The sequence below is a fragment of the Diplotaxodon limnothrissa genome, linkage group LG10 (assembly GCF_057381915.1).
Source record: "Diplotaxodon limnothrissa isolate DT_005_m linkage group LG10, D_limnothrissa_male_GT1.1, whole genome shotgun sequence".
NCBI lineage: Eukaryota > Metazoa > Chordata > Actinopteri > Cichliformes > Cichlidae > Diplotaxodon > Diplotaxodon limnothrissa.
The window spans coordinates 10861957-10883122 of NC_140605.1; the positions used below are offsets into that span (position 1 = coordinate 10861957).

General features: G+C 40.1%; 1 protein-coding gene across 4 annotated transcripts in view; it reads right to left on the reverse strand.

Annotated features, from left to right (window-relative positions):
• The window catches only part of fgf11b (fibroblast growth factor 11b), a 33556-nt gene extending 22084 nt beyond the window's left edge, over positions 1–11472 (reverse strand). The window contains exons 1-3 of one of the 4 annotated variants that reach the window (XM_085363503.1): positions 11219–11472; positions 6258–6264; positions 4358–4383 (exon numbers count right to left, since the gene is read on the reverse strand). In XM_085363503.1, coding sequence (XP_085219629.1) covers positions 4358–4383; positions 6258–6264; positions 11219–11411 — 226 coding nt within the window. In that variant the 5' untranslated portion in view covers positions 11412–11472. Of the gene's footprint in view, positions 1–446; positions 486–4357; positions 4384–6257; positions 6265–8922; positions 8937–11218 lie in introns of those variants that run through there. The other 3 variants (XM_085363504.1, XM_085363502.1, XM_085363505.1) reach the window with 3 other exon arrangements.
• Positions 11473–21166: the final 9694 nt, after the last annotated feature.

The window sequence follows — 21166 nt, forward strand, 5'->3', positions numbered from 1 at the left end:
GTTGACTCATCAGCCGGCCCACTTTCAAGTGACCTCTCCACACATGAGAGGAAATATGACAAGCAGAAAAGAAAGTGTGTAGCGAGTCTCCCCTTAAGAGATGTGGATTTAAAAGACGCCGCATAAATGTGACACAACACAAGTCCCACGTTTGCTGCACAAAGTATAACGCAGTTTTCAAACGGCGAGACGGAGACATTATTAAGTTAGGTAAGTTGTCGAGAGCAGTTTGTTTATTAAATTGACTTTTCCTCTAATCCCAGCAGAAGCCGCTGCTAGGTTTACACCGGGACGCCCCTCATCAATTTGCATTCCACATCGATAATCATTTTGAGAATCGCACGGGGGAGAATGGAGCCTAGCCCTCCAGTTCAACCATACACACAGCAATTATGTGGGTCTCTGTATAAATGAGGTCAATGCACATAAGAACCCAAGGTAATCACTTCATACATCCCGGCTGCCATCAAGGACACTTAAACCCTTCGCTGCTGTGTAATTGCTCTGAAAAATAAGCAGCGGTTGAGATTTATCTCTAATCAGCGTAGTGTATGTCTCAGTGTTGGTTATCATTACACTAATGTATTTATCTGGCTTGATTTGAGCTCAGTATGTTGCTGGCTGATCTCCCCAAAGGCGAGCTCCTCTCGATAAGGTTGGAGGTAATTACTGGGGGCCTGCATGACTGAGCAGCCAAGGGCATTTTCCTCTGCTTTGACCCAATCGAACAACGGGGGTTTTCCTTGGCTTATATTTGCAGGAGTTCCCGATTCGCTCTTACCTTTTGCGTGAAAATACTCCACTCTGTGTTTTTGCATGCATGTACTCTACTGTATTTTACACATAAAAGAACGAGTCAGCCTCCCGCATGTGTGTTTGATTCTGCATGTAATAAAAGGAGAATACAGTTTCTCGTTTTCTAAACTGGGCCAGGTCTACAGTACAGTGCTGCTAGTAATTATCAACCTTGTGGAAAGAGAGGAGGGAGAGGGAAGGGAAGGAAAGGAGAATTGGAAGCCTGAAGTCATGGTACCCAGCTAACAACTTTAACAAGAGTGAGGAATGCTCTGTGTATGTCCAGAAATAAAAGAGATAAGGACAGCAAGTGCGACACAAAAAAGGGCAATGATGGAGTGATGGAGCTGCAAAAAGATGCGACAAGAATAACGGGGAGGGAGAGGAGAGATGGGAAGACGCACCGGAAGGGATGTTGTAGAAGAGGGATAGGAGGACGGGGCGAGGTTAAAGAAAGAATAGGAACGAATGAGGTGTATCTCATCAGCAGCGAGTTCAAGAGTGGCCTCTTAATTTGAATTCAAGGCTTCATAAATCATTTCCTGTGACAATGGCAGCGATTCACATAAGTGAGGCACAGTTATTGCTTGTTATTAATGGCACTGACAAGAGCATGTCACACACGAGCACGAGCAAATAGGACTCACAACGCTTCCCTGACACACATTCAATATTCACATATGTGCTTCATTAGCATTATGACAGAAACGTATCAGTGACAGTTAACAACATGCTCAGCTCAGGGGATTCAGAGTAATGTGGGGCAGACCCCATGCTGCAAGTTTCTTCAGGTTGAAACGTAAAACACACACAGACACAAGTGGAGAAGTGCTCAAGCTCACGCCTCACCTATCCTTTTTTCTCCAATTGACCCGCCAGCAAGGACACAAATAGGCACTTGATATATGCAGAACAAACAAAGACAAACATCCTCTGAACTCCCACAGGGGTCCAGACCTCTGTCAGAATGTGTGATGATCATGCCAGCGAACATGCGACTGCGCTAAACAGTGTGATTGGGGCCAGGAAAGGATTTACACATTAAAGGTGTGGTTTGCAGTGTTTTTCTTTACTGAACCACTTATATGATGAGGTCCCCGCACAGCAGAGGAAAGTCATGCATAGAGATGCTTAAAGGCAGCTTCTCACCCATTGTAGATTTTCTGCCAAGCTTTGACTGAGATTAACTTTAGCAGACGCTGCCACACATATAGCATTTAAATAGGAAATAGAAAAGACCCTGACAGAATATACAAACAAGGAAACAGCCACAAACATTTCCAGTGGAATAATTTGCATGTATTCAAATAAATTCAAATTCAAATTTTATTTGTCACATACGCAGTCATACACAGTACGATATGCAGTGAAATGCTTACACAAGTGCTCGTGACTTAAAGAAAAAATAAATAAATAAGGGTATGAATAAGATAGGAAATAAATATGAAAATTAAAAAGGGTAAATTTAACTGGGAAGAATAAGATAAAAATATATAAATTAAAGTTGAAAATAAAATAACTGTACAACAAAATACACAATACACAAATACACAGTCTAGAAATATATAAGAATGTATGAAGAAATATAAATATATATATATACAATAACAGCAGCTGTACAAGTATTAAATGGAAATGAAGAAATATAATGTCCAGTGTTGTGCAATCCACATTTGTAAGTGTCTTGTGCAGTGCAAATATGCTTAAAGTGATTTAGTGATGAAGTGATTCGATTAGATGACCACGCATCTAATTGAATTAGTATAAACAAAGTCCAGAATGTCCAGTGTGTGTTTAAGAACCATATGTGTGGGTCAGTACTATGTGGTGGTGTGATTGAGAAACCGTATCGCCTGCGGGAAGAAGCTTCTCCTCAGTCTCTATTCACATTTTTAAGTATTGATGCTTAAGCAACATGTAAGGTATCAGAAATGGCAGACTCGTGACATTTCAGTACCATATTTATATTGCACATTATCATAGACAAAATACTAGGAGAGCATATTGTATATATTCCATTGCGAGTAATTCTGTTATGTAATTGAAATAATAGCTATTTTAGGTTAAAGACCTCATTATCATTTCATTGGTCCTATCTCTTAGCTTTTCTGCTTGGACTGGTGCCCTCATGACCCGAACCCAGATAAGTGATTGTAAATGGATAGATGGATATCTTACATTGGGCCTTGGTGCAGTCCCTTAGTTCATCGTCTGAAACAAGTCCTTTTAGCTACTTCCCTCTCTCTTTAATCACAATAGGTAAAACAATTGTTGGAGAAAAGAAAAAAGATGGCAATTTAACTGCAAAATTATATAGGTGCTGGACAACCTTGGTTTTATATGGGAACATATCCAGAAAACTGGCAACCAGCTGAGTCCAGTCTCCTATTGTAAAGAGAAGTGCCAAGACGAGTTGCGCATATCGCCACAGACTGACTCAGATTGATTGCAACGTGTTGGTAATCTGTCTGTGCTTATAAATTAGACTGCAGCTCTTTGCAGACTTTCACCAACCTGTGTGATAGTGATGGTCGTCAGCCTAAGATGGGCCGCCATTATTTGGAGACAGGTTACCTCCCACCAGGTGACCATAACAATTGCCTTGTGATCGAAAGTTGCTGTCCAGATTCTGATGGTGTTGCAAGCTCAACCACTGGGCAACCATTTGGTCACTATAACTACTAGCAATCAGTCACTGAGCCATAAGTCAACTTTCTTCTCATTTGCTGTCTCTTATAAACTCAAGGGTTTGACACCATGGGACGGAGAGCTTCTTCACTCACAGCTCATGCCGTGTGCCTGAGATGACCAGGGATATCTGCTCTCCGTGACATTGTAGAGCCAATAATAGAAAAAAAAAGAGCAGTCCGAAGCGACTGGAATATACTAGTTTAACAATATATATGAGGCAAAGTATGTAATTGCGTAATAGGTCTCTTTTTATGTCCCTAAAATATATATTTTTTGGTTTCCCATCGCAGTATCCCATGGTTGTCTTCCATTTATGATCGCCTTCCTCTTACACTCTCCAAATTTCCCTCCACTTGTCTTCTCATCATTACCTCTTTACAGTAGGTGTCCTCTATTCTCAGTTTTTCTCTTGTTAGAGGTAAATTCAATCTCCCCTTGTCAGCTTTAATCAAAGCACCCACAGATTCAATTTAGCAGGCATGTGTGGGAGGTTAAGGTGGCATCTTCAGTAGGACAGGAAGAAAAAGAGGCATTTTTTGTACACACATCCTTCCTCCTGCCTCACTTTGAATAAGATTTAAAGCCATTGTCAACAAGCTCTCTAAGGCAGGATCTTTTTCCACAAGCCAACTCCTAAACTCTAGCTGTAATAATACTTTAAAGTAAAAGAGATCAGTCTGTCATGTCCACTCACTTTATTTGTTAGACATAGGTAACTTAAAGATATAAAGTTAGGTAAACCATCAAAATTAAAATAACTAAATCTCTTAATCTCTGGTGTTTTTTACTTTACACAAGAAACTGCAAAAGATTAAAGCTTAAAACTTTTTCTTTCAAGACACACCATTTGGTGCCAGATAGTTTAGATGGCTGTGGAATACCGCGGGCTCTTTCGTGCTGGAAATCTCCTGACGTTGGTGGGATGACCTCATCAGCAACCAACGACTAATCTTCTGTTTGTCTCATCTAAATATGTCAAATTGTGATGAATACTAATCTTATTACAACTTTCCTGCAATGATGCGAAACAAACAATCTTCTACTGCAAAATTTTAATTTCGTCTTTAAAATTTAAATCAATAGCTGTCTAATAACATAGATAGGGTTAGAAGTCTTAAGTAAGTCTTGAGTTTTCTGTTCTTGCCCAGACTTAATGGGCAACAGGACACTTATAATGTATCTGGTAACAGCTGGGCAGTTAGAAATGAGTGCTATTATTGATCCTGCTTGTCAGTAGCCAGTCTTGTTGAAACTCATTAAGCTAATGAAACCTATTAATGTTATTCTACAAGTTTTGCACAAAATAAGCTATAACCTAGGTACATTGTGACACTCACCAATGATATTTTCACCTCAAATTCGTAATGAGGAGGAAATAGTTTTTGGTACTATGCCTCTGGGTTGGATGTACAGCAATCTTCTTGCAGGTAAAGGTTTTAATAACTAAAGAAAGTAAGGCATTTGTTACCTCGTAATGTCAGGACAGTAAATTCTAGTTTAAACTTCCACTGAGTGTTTTTTAAAAATCTTGCAGTTTGTGTACATGCATAATACTGACATGGTAACACTATTGAATCTGAAATAAACTTGCCAACACTCCTTGTTTTCCCTCAACTAGCAATTAAGAAGGGATTTGACTTGAGTGTGTGACTGCTCTCCACTGATGAAGCTATTGCTGCTGCTTGTCCAAAAACTAATTAGGAACATTTAAAGAAGTGCTAAAGCCCCAGTGCAAACGGTGCCCAGAGTTAATAACTACAGGTTTAATTTGATGACGATTGCTAACGTTTCCGTGACTTGAGGTTGGGACAGTTGCATTTTTTCTTCTTCTTTTATTTAACTTTAGTAAATCCCATCAATATCAGAGCTGGGAGCCGGGTGGATGCACTGATGGTGCCGGTATAGCAGGTGCACTCAAACCTGCTGCACAGCTTCAGATAAAGATGCTGTTTTTTTTCTACTGAGCTTGCTGTTTTTATTCCATTTCGATTTGTCTTTACCTGCAATTTCAACACATGTAGTAAAGTGAGCTTACTGAGTCATTCGAATGACACCATCCTCACCAGCTGCGGCAGCCAACTGACGATCGGCGACCTAATCCAGCGCCACCGACTCCGTTGGTTTGGCCACAGTTTTCGAATGGACCCGAGCCGCTACACCCATGGCCTACTCTGTTTGACCCGCCCCACCGATTGGAGGGTGCATCGAAATGCACCAAAGAAGACATGGATGAAACAAATCCAGGATTATTTGAAGGCCCTTCGACTTGACCTCGAGCAGGCAAGAACCATCGCCTTAGAAAAGCGTGGAAGATAATTGTTGGTCAAGCAAGAGAACCTGCGGCACCTACAGCAGCGTACTGGTTGTGCGGCAGACCACCGCCGCTGGTCACCCGCTAAGGACAAGAAGAGGAAGAGAGCCTACGGGAAGTAAATCTAATCTAGGGCAAGATTACTTGAAACCATCAGCTTCACTATGAGGAGGCAGTTTCTAACTTCTGCATGTCAGAATGAATTACTGTAGCAACAGCATTTGTCTTGGCACTTATTAAAAGTTTGGTACTGACCAGTCTGGCATAAGACCAAGTTATATCAGTCCTTGTTTCCCATCCCTGGTCCGAGTGACAGGATTCTTATTCAACAGCAGCAGGCAGCTGGAGCTCAGCTGGTGGAACAGGTTGTCCTCTAATTGCCAGGTTGAGGGTTTGTTTGACAGCCAGGGCATGTTGCTAAAGTCAAAGTTGCTCCCAATGGCAGGTGAGCACCTTTCACGGATGGTCTGACACCAATAGTGTGAATGAGAGAGAAAATAATGTATAAAATAAATTGCTGTGGTTACCACTAAGATCAACCATTTAACCCATACCACACTGAAAACCACCTTTAACCCACTACAATGCCCGCAAACCTTCATTCCAATTTAGGAAAGATGCTCAACTTTCGAACCATGACTGACTACTCTCTAAACAGATTAAGAGGATAACTGAAGAAGTGTTTTGCAGTGGCACTTAATATCCAACCCCATGGTTTCCCATCTCATCTTCTTCTCCACATGCTGCAGCTATGACAGTCTGATTCACAGCTCTCTGCTGTCCCACCCGCCTCCCCTTTAATCTCTCCACCAATATCTCTCCTTACTCTTCTGCATTTTTGATCTTTGGATCTGAGTCCACCCCCGTCATCACCATCCACCCCCAAAAACAATTTTCTGTGGCATTAGTAATATCTTCTACTCTTTTCTTTAAGCTTGTGTTTACCTCTGCAGACTTGCCCTGCTTCACTGTCTCTTTCTCTCTGTCTCTCTCTCTGACCCCTGTCACAGTCAGTAAAGTTCTGATGAGAAGCTACCTAACACTGCATTGTCTGATCAGGTGTTGTTGAGTAAGCGAGTTTGCAGCCTCGATCTCTTGGGGTCAGCTTAATGCTATCCTCTGCTGGATCTCTCCTTGTAACCCGGTCTGCTGCCTGCCAGCCAGGCCCTACATTTCTGCTCCAACTGTTGACTGGCTTCTCCAGTGCTTACACCTACAACATACTACTGCACCTCCATGCCAAACAGCATTTTCAATGCTACAAGATGTCCAGGTCTGCACTATATTTGCATGCATTAGTGTCTAATGACTCAGCTAATAGTGTTACTATTTTTAATGTGTATTAATATGTTTATGGTAAAACCTCTCTGAAGCCTACTAACATTTTTCGTCCACCAAAATCAAGATATATGGTTTATCTGAATTTTTTTCTGTATCTCATTTTATACCTACCTGCTAGTGCTTGTTTTTTCCAGATCTGTTGTCCGTGTGCTTGTTTGATTTAACTTAGAAAAAAGGTACCAAAGTTAATCTGCAGGGCCAGGGAGTTTGATATCCTTTCACTTTTCAAGTCAGATTCAACCTTGAACAAACCAAGAGGGAGATTATTGATTAATTGCTATACATTAATGAGCCAAATTGATCTGAAAGAAGGGCAGGAGTATAGATCCCTGACAGGGCAACCACTTGAAAGGGTTTTCTGTACAGTAAGGGACTATGCAGGACACCCAGAGGAAGGTGATTACACAGTAAAATCAGGTAGATGATCATCCTTTCTGTGATTTGTGCCAGCCACATTTACAAGTGGTGGGCAGTAGCAGTAATAAATTTAGCTTGTGTCTGCTGGTGTGATGCTAAAATGACAACTGAAACTATTCGCGGCTCAAAAACACTGCAGGAAGAGAATTTACATGTGGAGACAGAAAACATATAATTATATTTTTTGGCATCAGAGTATTAACTTGTGCAAATGGCTTTTATATGTACATGTTTTTAAAAGATATGCACTTGTGTTATATAATGGAAGTTTAATCTCCAATCTCTAAGCCTTTTTTTAAATCCATAGAACTTATATAAGATATTTACATTGCATATCCTTCCAATGTCCCCATGGTCCACACAATGCTATATAAAGGCCTGTTATCTCCCCTCCCCCCAGTCCATTTGCATACACTTTTGCAGTCCAAATAGCTCATCCTTAAAGGAAGCAACCAATACCAATACCCTCCACTGTGCTTTCATCTGGTCCATTAAGAGTTACTCTCATTTTATCTGTTCATCAAATCTTTGAAAAATCTTGCTTTGTGAAATCTTGATGCTTCCACCATGTGGCCATTTTATGTTGGCCTTATTTCTGAGCACTCCTGTCATTCTTATTCATTTTAATTGTTTAAATGTAAATGCACAAAAAGACCAGAGATCAGACGATGGCGCTCATATGGGATTTCTCTACTCATTTTGAGCACTCAAAACACTATACAAGCCCTGTTCATGCATTTTAAGTACTATTTTTAACTTATCAGTCAGACTACAATGCATGCATCAGGGGAACTCAGGGTTCAGTATCTTGCCCAAGGATAAGAATCACGTGCAGATTAGAGGAGCCGGGGGTCGAACAGCTCACCTTCTGATTGGGGAGATGAGCTGCTTTACTTCCTGAGAGTTTTAATTTTTTATGTCAAAAAACCCTCAAACCACCAAAAGTGGTGGTGGATTGTAACGCTTTCCATCACATTACATTTTTCTATTACATCTTTAATATTACCTCATTACAGTACTAACTGTATTAACATTGCTACTGTTCAAGCAACTGTTATTACTACTAACACAAAGCTAGCTTGATTGTCAACAGGTAACAAAAGCAGTAATAAGCGTTGTTGCTATGTAGCATCCATTTTTACCCATACCTGTCACTGTAGAAGTATTCTTTGGGCTGTTTTTCACCAGCTTTTCTGCTGGTTCTGTGTTTATACTTCAACACTAAAAGAAAATGTGTGCGCCTTCATTAGCATAGGGATTTATATGGCTCTGTACTCTCAGGTTTACATTTTTAACTCATAATTATGTGCATTATTTTTGTATGACGACCCCAACACTGAATGTCACACAAAGCTTAAAGCTCAAACAGCAGATGGGATATCTGGTGATTTTCCCTGAAAACACGATTAACTGTACTATATGTGGTCATAGTCGGTTCATTCATGTCCACATCAAATCACAAGCCACTGCAGCTCAGACAACTCATTATGTAAACAATTTACAACCCATTTCATAGAAAACAGGAATCGTTTAGGCTACACTGAACAGATGCATAGTGAGGGGAATTTAGGGATGCAATATTTTTTTCATTGTTATGTCACATCTGTTAAATCTGAAAATTTTAGCAATGTCTTGTCAAAACAGACGTGGTTTCTGAATAGTTCATTGGATGTGACTGACAGGAAGTTATTCCCGTTTTAATGATATGCGGGCTTAAATGTATTAAGCCAGTACAATCTTATCATCAAACAATACCACCAACACAATTAAAGAAACTCCAAGAGTAAAACACTCAGATGCTCAGACCAAATGCAGTAAATAGTGTGAACTAAGATAAATACAGCAAAGCAATATTTTGGCAATGAGGATCCCGTTGAAGCAATGTAGACATATGTGAACAAAGGGATGCAGAATGAAATGAAAGTCCTCGTCAAGCATGAAGCACTGCTCTTCGCTTTTGATTCTCATGTGGGGGAAACACTCTGAATTCACGGTTTCTTCTCCAATCAGCCGTGAAGGTATGTTTCCTCTTTAAGAATGATGTTTGTTCAGCAACATATTCTGTAGCATACTACTGTCGCTATTTGTGCACCAATGAGCCTAAACATTTCGAAGTCATCAATTCATTGCAGCAGTCACACCAAAGAAGAAAAAAGTACTTTGAAAATAAATTAAAAAAACATGATTTTTCTCCTGAATTAAAGCACACAAAGGTAAACATATAAGGAAAAGCAAAGACGCTTACTTTGTACGAAATGTTAAAAAAATAGCAAGCCATCATATAATGAGCACTATCTTATGAGCACTAATACTACAAAGCTTTTGTTTTGCATCCTTAAAGTGGTAAGAAAGAAAGGAATCTTAGCATCACATCACACGAATCTCTGTTCAGAGACTCAGAGCTGAAGTTCTGCTTTCAAAGACCAAGCATATCAGACAACCTGACAGAATTAAGCCTGCACTGGGATTGCAGTGGTTTTTAGCTATTTTGACAATTTATTGTTTGTGCAGGTCTGCATAATTATGTCTGGAGATGCAAAAGCTCTGTTATGTGCATGTAAACTCATGTCAGAGTTTTGTCTGACTAAAAACTTGTTTTATTTTTATTATGCAGACTTGAGAGATGTGGCGACCATTGGGAGAGGTGAGGATGCAGGAGGTGGCTGAGCTGAGAATGACTGCTAATTTGAAACTCAGATATGACAATGACAAGTGTGAATGGTTGGGTGTGAGCTTCACTGTTCATTAGAAATAAATGAGGACTGACAAAAAGAACTCTTAAACTAGTAAACAAACAAATGCGTTAAAACTGCTTACTTTGTCATTGATTTTGCACTAAAATGTGTGTGTGTGACTAGCAGGAAGCTACTCCTTTTGAATGATATGGGGGCTTAAATGTATTGATCCAGCACAATTAATTCTTATTATCAAACAATACCAGCGGCAAAATTTAAGAAGCTCTGAGACTTAAAACAACCAAATGTAGTAAATAGTGTGAACTATGATAAATATAGTAAATAAACCTTTTGGCAATGAGGATCACGTTGACGCAATATAGACATATGCAAACAAAGGCATTCCGAATGAAATGAAAGTCCACATCAAGCATTAAGCTCTGCTCATCAATTTTTACTTTTCATCACTTTTCTCACTCTGAATTCACAGTTTCTTCTCCAATCAGCCATGAAGGTATGTGCCCTCTTTATGAATGATGTTTGTTCAGCAAAATTTCCTTAAGCTGTGGCTACCATTGGGAGAGGCGAGGATGCAGGAGGCGGCTGCACTGAGAATAACTGCTAATGTAAAACTCAAATATTACACTGACAAGTGTCAATGATCAAGTGCGAACGGAGCTACAAGGCATCTTGTTGAAGTGTTGATCATCATTGTTTGGACAGGGAATAAAAGAGGACCAAACAATGTGAAAAAGGACTAATAACAAAACCCTGTGAGTGTCTTTCAGAATGAACGTTGAATTGGAAAACTTTGTATAAAAGTGACTTATCTCATTTTAGTGCATAGGTAAATTTTCCATTTACATGAAGTGTGAAAAGTAATTTTAGCCCAGTTTTAAGATAACAGGTGTAGCTCTCACCTCTGGTACAATATCCCAAAATATGGGTGAACAGAGAAGCAAGATGGAAATGATATTAGTTGACTCACCTGGTCTTTTGTCATTTCGCCCTTTTCGACCTCCGCATAGCCGTACTTTGGAGATCAGGACAAGGATCTGTTTCTGGCACAGGGACTTGTTGCTCTTAGGACAGGGCTTGCGCTTGCTGGCTACCGGTCGGTTGGCTTGGTCGTCCTTGACCGCCCGTTTCTGTCTAATGAGAGAGCTGGCGAGAGCTGCCATCTTCCCCCCCTCTCACCTTTGGGAGGGGGGTGACTTCCTTCCCGGTACCCCCTTTGCTGGTTTGGCTTTTGCTTTCCTCAGTACACTAGAATAGGACGAATGTTAAACCCCACAGGGGAGATCGGGAGTCTAAGTGGGTTAACAGGGAAGAGTTTAGTTTGAGGGTTCCCTTGGAGAGGGATGAACTGGATAAGATGCAAGTTCACATGCAGTCCAATGTAATGGACCAAAAAAAAAAAATCAAAATCTGACAGTAACAGATCCCAGGAAAAAATTTTTTTTTAAAGTGATACAGTCACATTTTCAATGTAAAACTTTGAGACCAGCTTTAAAAAGACAGACTTTTCCAAAAGGTTACGCTCGAGACATGATTCTATCCCGCTTCCCCACTCATCTTTCACATCAAAATGTGGCCTGGCAGCCAAGTACAAAATGTTATATTGCAAAATAACTAACCTACTTTAAACAGGCGATACAGAAGAGAAAGAGCTCAAATTAATTTACGTATAAAAACACTTTTAAAGAAGAAAAGTGGGCTCATTTTGAATGCTAGGAAGCTCTTAAAAGCGCAAGAAAAACCAAACTGTTTTTCACCATTCGTGCATTCCATGGCGGTCCAACTTTGCCTCCCATTTAAATGTGGCAGCGTGGAATAATGAGCCGAGAGTCCAAGCAGTAATCCAGCTGACTTAAATCCAGAGGTAGCACAGCAGGCGGGACACTGACGGTCTTTGTCGGAATGAAGCCGGGAACGGAGCAGAGACATGGACACAGACAGGCAGAGACTCCTCTTCTGCCTCCAATGGCATGCCTCTTTCCCACAGACCTCACCAAAACCCCCCTCTTTCCTCCTCCCCTCCCCCCTCCTCCTCCCATCCAAAGTCAGCGAGTGGTTGTGAGAGTATGTGTGTGTGAATTCCAGCAGCCACCATCAGTAGAGGTGACATTCATGACAGAGAGAGAAAGGAAGGGGGGGAGCGAGAGACAGCAAAAGAGACTGAGGGAGGGGAGGGGAGGGGGAGGCAGAGGCTGTGATGTGTAAGAATGAGCTTGGCGGGGAAGACGGAGGAAAATGTGGGAGAAGGACGTCTTAACAGCCACTTCACCGAGGCTACAATTTTGTTATTTCACAGAAAACATCCCCCTAAAAAAACAAACTAGAGCCCCCCTGAAACAGGGACACAGCGCCAGAGTAGGAGAAAGACACCAGAGAGTGCTGGAGGTGCAGATTGTGACAGTTCTCTGTCTCCTCGAGAGGAGCAGCATCACCACGTGCTACCTTCCTGTCACATGCACCCACTCACACACACACCCAACACACACACACAGAGCAAATCAGCATATTTTGTAATGGAGCCTTCCCTGCTGTATAATTGCTCATCTCTAGTCTGTGTTTTTCTTCATCTCCCTCTTTGAAACTCACTTACATGATAGTAATCTCCATATTCTTCTTTGCTTCCTTCAGCTTTACATATACAATTGAGTGGGGGGGGGGGGGGGGGGGGGGGTGTCTCTGTACCCTGAAACTGACATTTAGTGTCTGACATAGCCGACTGCTGGCTTACACTAACCCTGACAGAAACATGAGTTAGGACAGATTGAGTAAGACAGCTAGCCCTGCCAACACACACATACTGTCCTGCTCTTCCAAAGGCAGACTTTATGTTTGAAATTTTAGAAAAAGAGCAGGTCTGATTAAAGTTTTTCCTTTATTTCACTGAATGGAATGAAAACAACCCATGCATTTGACTGCATTTATACACGAAATGTCATGAATTTGCTTGTAAAAGTAGATATATATAAATTATCTTAAAAGATTTGGGCCATAATTTGAAAAAGCCATCAATGAATCTGTAGCAAAACTGGATATAAAAACACTAGACATCTCTGGCCCAACCCCTCAGACTCAGAGCCAATAAATTAACTTATCTGATTGGCAATCAATCCAGTTTTATTTGACACGGCACCTTTTTACAAGCCAGTCGCTGGGAAAACCAGCAGTAGAGGCGACTTCAAAATGCAAGCTCAATTCAGATCGTTTCTAACAATGCCACGCAAGGTCACTGTCTCTCAGAACTTGATTGACAAGTGACAGCAGATGTTTAGTCTCAGCGACGGACGAGGGCATGCCTGGGGCAGAGGAGAGAGAACCACGCATGAGATAATGCAGTTTGTATTGATGTGAAAACATAAAAAGGATTTTTTTTTTTCTAATGATCCTCCCCTCCCTTCCAACAATCCCCACCATTTCCAACAATCCCCAGCCACTCCCTAGTCTTACTCTGGGTTAAGAATCAATCTCCTAATGGACATTGCATTGCACACATTGCCAAAGGTTGTTCTTCTTTTTGCTTTTCCCAGTCACAAGTACATGCCAAGTTACACCAAAAGAAAGCTAAGTAGGGATTCTTGGGACATTATACTGTCTCAAGGTTAAGAAATGTGTCCAATATTATAATGAAATATCACGCTATAAACTTAGAGGACTCATTAAGACCCAGCATTTTTAAATTTCTTTGTAAGACCTACTGTATCAGCACAAAACCAAACTAAAAAAAAATAAACACTCATTATGCCAGAACACTTTAATATCCTGGTTAGAGTCAATTACTTACCATATCACTTTTGCCTCAAACACCTAGCTAGGTTCTTATACCCACAAATGCTCACACAGGAGACTCTGCCAGCCTTAGGATGTTTTATTCAGGAAGGAAAGAAACAGTAAATCTAAATGAAAGTAAGAATGATAAAAATAGCAAATGAGCTTTCTGTCAAATGTACATGTATAAATTCTCATCATCTGAATAATATACAAAAGAGGATTAAATTATGTTTTGCTAAAAGCAATCCATTGCACAATCCCTGCATGCATATCAAATTACATGGAAACGGGGGGTATTAACAGCATATCCTCTTTTAAAGGGCTTTATACAGAAATGTTTTTCCAAGGATAATGATTCTCAGGTTTTGGTACATTCCATGTTACTTAACAGTCTTTTATAATCTTCCCTAGATAAGCCAGATGGATGAAAGATAGATGGAAAGGAGGGATTGTTTATCCATCTTCATCCTGAAAAGTAATTACAGTTGTGAAAAGTACGTAGCTTGGACAGCTATTAGTTGGCTAATAAAAGTGCACCAGGTTGCAAAAAACCCCATAAGTAAGACTCTTGAAACTACCAAACTGATAGCTTGGCTGCCAGAAAAGATACATCAGAACAAGAGTATAATTGGTCTGCAAATGTTGTCCAAGGAGTCATAAAGAGCCTACTCCCAGCTCCAAGGGAACAGCAGCACAAAGACTGAACATCCATAAATGACACTAAGTAGTGATGCAAGGATATCTGGGAGAAAGAGACATTACACAATACCATTGGCTTTGGTGGATGGAGCTAAGATATACAGTAGCTACCAAGAATAAGAAGATCACAAAGGTGGTCCACTGCCTGGACCAAGTACGATCCAACTCCTTTTGGCCGAAACACCTAACAGATATCTGTGATCACCTGGCAGAACAATTGTATGAGCTACAAAGAATAGGCACACCCAGACCTGCCAACACAGAGCAGAACAATGCTGATGAGGATTCACACAAGGGTAACTTCCAGCTACTGGCGCGTAACTTGCCTTTCCGTAGGATGGAATCTCCTGTAAATTGAGTAGGCACATAAGCTGACACATGCCCAAAGCTCAGAATGGCACTGGAAGCAACGCCAGGAGATCAAAGCACCAGCTAATAGGGGAATCAACATAATCAGTGCCTTGATTGACTATAAATAACCCTATCACTGATGCCCCATACATGTCATCCACCTTATTGCAGAAGTGAAGTGACCATCAGCCATCTACATGGATGACATCAAGCCATATGGCAAGAGTCAATGAGACATTTGACACACTAATCCATCCAACATCTATATGATAGCAAAGAAAGGGCAAATAAAAAGTCCTATCAGTCATTAATTAAGCTGGCCATATAAGAGGTAATAGATTGACGCCAAGACGTGAAAACTTCTCACTGTTCCATGCGAAGAGGGTCTATGTGCAATCAAAAGAGGGAGGATGTGGATTAGTGTGTGTCACAATCACGACTGAGAACGAAACAAGAAAAATACATCAAAATGTCCCTCTGTGAAGAACTGCTATATGACTGCCTCAGGCAGCAGAAGACAGATGACCTGGAGGAGGAAGATAAAATATAATAGAAGACCCAGCCCCTCCATGAATGCATCATCTGCAGATACTGGCAGACATCAAGATATTCTTCCAGAGGATAGAAAAGGCCACCCTGAAGAATAGCACAGAGTCTCGGATCACGACAGCACAAGAACAAGTCCTAAGCACCAGATCCGCAGAAGCAGGCGTCGAGCACAGCAGCCAGAACCCAATGTGGTGATCCAAATGAGATAGTCCAGCTATCTCTCTGTCCACTCTGTCCACTGTAACAGAGTGTAAGACAAAACAAACCCTGAAAGCCTTAGCCAGGTGGATGGCATAGCATATAGCCACATTTGTGTAGGAGCCCCAAAGTCCTGATGGAACACATATCTAAAAGTGGTTGAAAATAACCAACAACTTCAAATTCCAGACGGACAACCAGATGCTGGCTAACCAACCAGACACTGTGGTGGCTGACAAGGAGCAGAAGACTGTGACAGAAGTCTCCATCCCAGCTGAACATTTTGGATTTCTTATCAGTATAGATTATAAAAGTTATTTGGAAATAAGATGTTTGTTCATTTCCTCAAACGTATGATTGCTCATCGGACACTTTGTCTTGCAAGATCTTTTTCAGACCCGAGTAAAAGCAGTGAGCTTGATAACGCCAAAGCAATTATTTAATTGATGATTGGTTATTTATTAAAGAACTGCAAGAAATGTTGACAGGGATTTATATACGGATGGAAATACAGACAGTAAAGCTGCTGCAAGGTGCTCCTTGAAAACGCTGCTTCATTGAACTGTGATGGAGTATAGCTACCCTGAACTTTAGACATGCGCCCATGTTTATGTTAACACACACACACACACACACACACACACACACACACACACACACACACACACACACACACACACACACACACACACACACACACAGCCAGAAAGAATTAAGCACATCAAAACAATTGGCCCAGTTCTGTCTCTTTCTCCCTCCTCTCTTCATCACTCTCTCTCCTTCAATCCTCTCTCAGCTCATCATACTGTCCACAGATGACAGGAGGTATTCTTCGTAATCCCCCTCCATTATGCGACCATGTAGAATCCGAGGCCCGCTTCTTGCATACAGAAATATTCTTTCCTGTGTCCATGACCCACGGGTGAGTTGCCCATTAGCTTTGAGCTGCACATATCATTCTCAGTTTCATTGCTTTTTTTAACAGTGTTCAGACCATTCTGGTAATTAGCTTTTAATACTGATTATTCGGACAGATACGGAATCTCGTTTTTTATGTACAACACCTCCTGAGTTTCATTTGCAGACACCTGGTTTCTAATTAAAGCTAGTTATGCTGATTTTTTTTTAAATCATTCAAGTAGTTATGTTATTGATAATTTTGTTTCCAATATATTCCCAGTGTACAGAAAGTTTATTTAGGAAACAGTCGTCTGTTATCAGATAGAGTACCATCTTTATGCAGTTTCCCACAAGAACAATCATCAACACAACAATGTAAGTATGACTACCACAACTTTACTATGTTTATAATTGATAAATTATGGCTATTATGTATTTATTCAGAATTGTATTATGCTTATGGTTTGGGGATAGTGTAAGTATGTTTTATTGTGTGACTGTGTTAATGAAAATTTTATTTCTACATACATCGTGTGCTTAGATGTATCTATTTATAATGTTTTTGTAACCATGCTAATGCCATGGCTCTAGATATGTCTAGTTGGCCTGTCATTTGGCCAATCTGTCATTCAGTTGTCCTGGTCTAGACAGAAATATCTCTGTGTGGTGTTAATGGAAACATTTCATGACTTTGTGGGCAGAACAGTCTGCAACATTATTGAGTTTAATGATCCCCTTTCAGTGAGGACATGTGCAGAATACTGGAGCTACCTAGCAAAAGTTTGAACCATAAATTATAATATCAAAATGATAACACTCACCTACCCCAATTTCTTAATTGAGAAAGGTGCTTACCTTATGTACATGGTGAAAGCAACTTTGGTGCAACTTTCTGCAAAAGCACACAAAACACAACAGAAATAGAAAAAAACACAACAGAAGAGTTTCTGGGGATACGGCAATGTGACGGACCAGCTACGAAAGCAACAGAAACCAAAGTAAACTAGCACTGAAACAGGCTTAAAAGAAACAGAGGATTCATCAGTGCTGTAAGAAAGAAAACAATGTAATTTAATGTGTTTTCATCACATGTTGAAGAGGCATTCTTGCCATTAGCCATTTACTGTTTACTTGTCACTTTGCAGCTTTTCCGTCACATATTGTCTCCCAAAAAACAAAACGTCAGTTTTGTTACATGATTTTACATTTTTTATATATATTTTTTTAAGTCTTGCAGCATATTTTTCTATTTCTGTTGTATTTTATTCAACTCTCTCTCATCGTGTTTTGTGTGTTTTTGCAGTGTTTTCCTAGTTGCTGGTTGGCAATGGGCAAAATGCTCAAAGTGTGTTGGCTACATCCATGTTTCTCTATGGTGTTCACTCAATAACTGTGCCTCTTTTATTCTGCATGCTAATTCAGCACTGGCATGGGTATCAGGTAGCTAGCTAAACTGGACAGCTACTTGAAAACATATTCAGAATTTATGTTGTCCATCTATAAAGCTGCTAAAGTTACAAGAGCCATGCAGACAGAGAATTTTGCCATCTTTAGGCTCTATTTGAACCTGTTTGCACCCCTCATGAACACTCTCACAGCAAACTAGTGTTTCCAAGCAGACTACAAAATATTATTTGAAACACGGATCTTACTGATCTTATTACTATCGTCACTTCTTTACAGGAATTGCAAATCCTGCTTAGAATTCTTTTGAAACATTCAACTTTTCTAAAGTTTTTTGTGTCAGTAAACCACAAGAATTAACAAAAAGGAAAACACACCCATCTTCTCTACATAGTCTTTGTACTTGTACGTGATGTTTTTCTCATTGTCTTTGTCTACACTGTTGCCTGAGGTGAAGTCTTAGCAGGTAGATCTGTAAGATTAAGCTTGACTTTTTCAGAGTAAGTAAAGATTTCATGATGAATATAGATTTTTGGAAAGCCTCTGTGTTTAAAGTTTGCTCTCACCACAGCTTGTTCAGCCATCACCACACTAAAGCCCTTCCCTTTGTCCTGTGTGATCCCCTTCCATACTGAGTCTGACAGTGCTGCAAATTTGCATTTATGTACCCACTTTTGAGGGACTCAAGAAACTTTGGGCATATAGAAAGAGAGGCAGAAGATATAGCCCTAGAATAAAAAATGTAGCAATGTGGGAGTCTTTTGCAAGTGACAGTAGGTCCATGCAGGGGGAGAATTCTAAGGGATGGTAGGTACCACTCAGTTGTCCAAGGACTTCAGACACTGGGATGGAGTACAGGGTGGGACGAGGCCAGATAGGTACTTAACAGCAAGGTTATAAAGCTTTTGCAGGGGGAACATTGTGTTTGCAATATTGAGATATATAAAAAGTGTTACAGTTTTAATTCTGGATACTTTTAAAGAAAACCAAGCAAGAAGGAGATTCTCTGTGTCTGATTTTAATCCTCCATTCATCTGAATGTCAGGGCACTCAGAACAAAGTGAGATGTTGTTTAATTCCCCCAAACTAAATTTTCTGTCAGTGAGCATTAGACCTGCGAGATGCAGTCTATAAATAATATTTTTTTTAAACCAGTTAACTGTGACACATCTCTAATGCTTTTGTTTGTTTTGTTTACAGTCACTGTAATGTGTTGGTAGAATATGAATTTAACCGCTCGCATGCAACAGCAATATTTTAGTGTCATTAATACAAGCTGGGGATCATTATTACTTCTCTTTTTCCCTGCTTGCCAATATTTATCCTCCAGTTTCTATAAAACAGAAATAGACCAGATTAGGGTGACCTTTCATTTCATGGTTCAGGAATGGAAATGAAACGTTTGGGTTTAAATAAAGACTCCTGATTTATGAACCAGTCTTGCTACAGCCGATTCTCATCATCCCCAAAGGATTGGGTTTTTTTTTAGTGAACACAAACGGCTCAGAAATGCAATCATGGTGTGTTTACATGTTTACAGACCAGAGGTGATACAGCAGATATTTATTTATTTATTTTTATTGCGTGTTCTCGCATTTATGAAGAGCGTTCACAGAGAATCAGTTCAAAGTAGGAATACAGAAATGGCAGCAAAATGAGGTCGAATAAGTGGGTTTTGAGATTGGCTGTGTGTTCAATATAAATATTGACTTTATGTTTCTGGAGATCTCTCAAGTGTCCCATCAGTCTTTTTTGGCATTTCACTACACAACACTTACTGCAAATTCTGAGAATAACTCACTGTGATTGACTCACCAAAACTAGAATGACCTTATATATATGTGACGCTGGTATAGATTTACACACAGTGCTGTGTAACCAGCATTATTCATTTAGCTGTAAGAATGTGATTCAGACATCCAGTTAAGGTGGTTGAGGAGAGAAGCGGTAGGCGAAAACTGGCATGTCAGATGGGCACCTCCCATCGCAGATGTAATGAATTAGGATCATAACGTCTCTAGAAGGCTCTAAACTAACCAGGACCACCCCACCTGCTCTCAACACAGTTTCAGTAGATTGTTCTGTTTATTATTACAAATATTCTTCAAATGTAAAATCAGACGGCAGCACTTCTTCTCTACTCTTTATTCTCATTAAAAAGGCATATATGTGAAAATATAATCATACTACTACTGTACAAAATAGCAGTGCTGATTATCTCATGTTTTTGTTGTTGATGTTGTTTTTTTCTAATCATACTTATGGTATTAATAAGCAAGTCCTCAAGAGTAATAATGCCCAAACCACACTGCATCGTGAGCCATGAAGCACCAAGCAGGCAGACATGGGGTGTATAAAAATCACAGAGTACATATTAATTAATGTATTTATGTCTCATAGGAAGAAGCATATTTTGCTCATCTTAGACATGCCATCCAATGTTTTCACTGACTTGCTATGCTGATGAAGTTGAAGCATATTTCTACCCTCCTTATCTACTTCCTTCTGCTACACTGATAACTTCAATGATTTGTGTTGGGCTCTGAAGGTTGCCAAGATGTGGGTGATCTACAACTTAATATGGTTCTTGAACATTTTGTCCAAACACACATGGAGCCAGAGCTATATCAGCTGCTTACAGACATAGTGTGAAGAGCACGAACCCCACCTCCTTAATCAACTGAAAATACCTTTTCTTTATAACTGTATTTCTAAGAATGCAAAAAATAACAATAAGGAAATATGGCAGGAAAATGCTAAGTGCATTAGTAACTCCGGGGATGGCTATATCGTTCCAGCACTTTGGTTAAGAATGAAATATCTTGAGAATTTTTATGGGTTGCCTTTTTTGCAATATTCAAGAACCCCACATGATGAATCTTATTAAAATTTTAAAATGAGCCGACTTGATGAAGGAGAAAGTGGTGTACTTATCAAAATAACAGTGTAAGTGCAGGTTTGAAGCACTAAACAGCATGACAGTTCAGATCAATGAGTGGCACCTGAAGGAGAATTGCTGTGTTCTGATATGAGGGTGAACTCTTCTATTAGA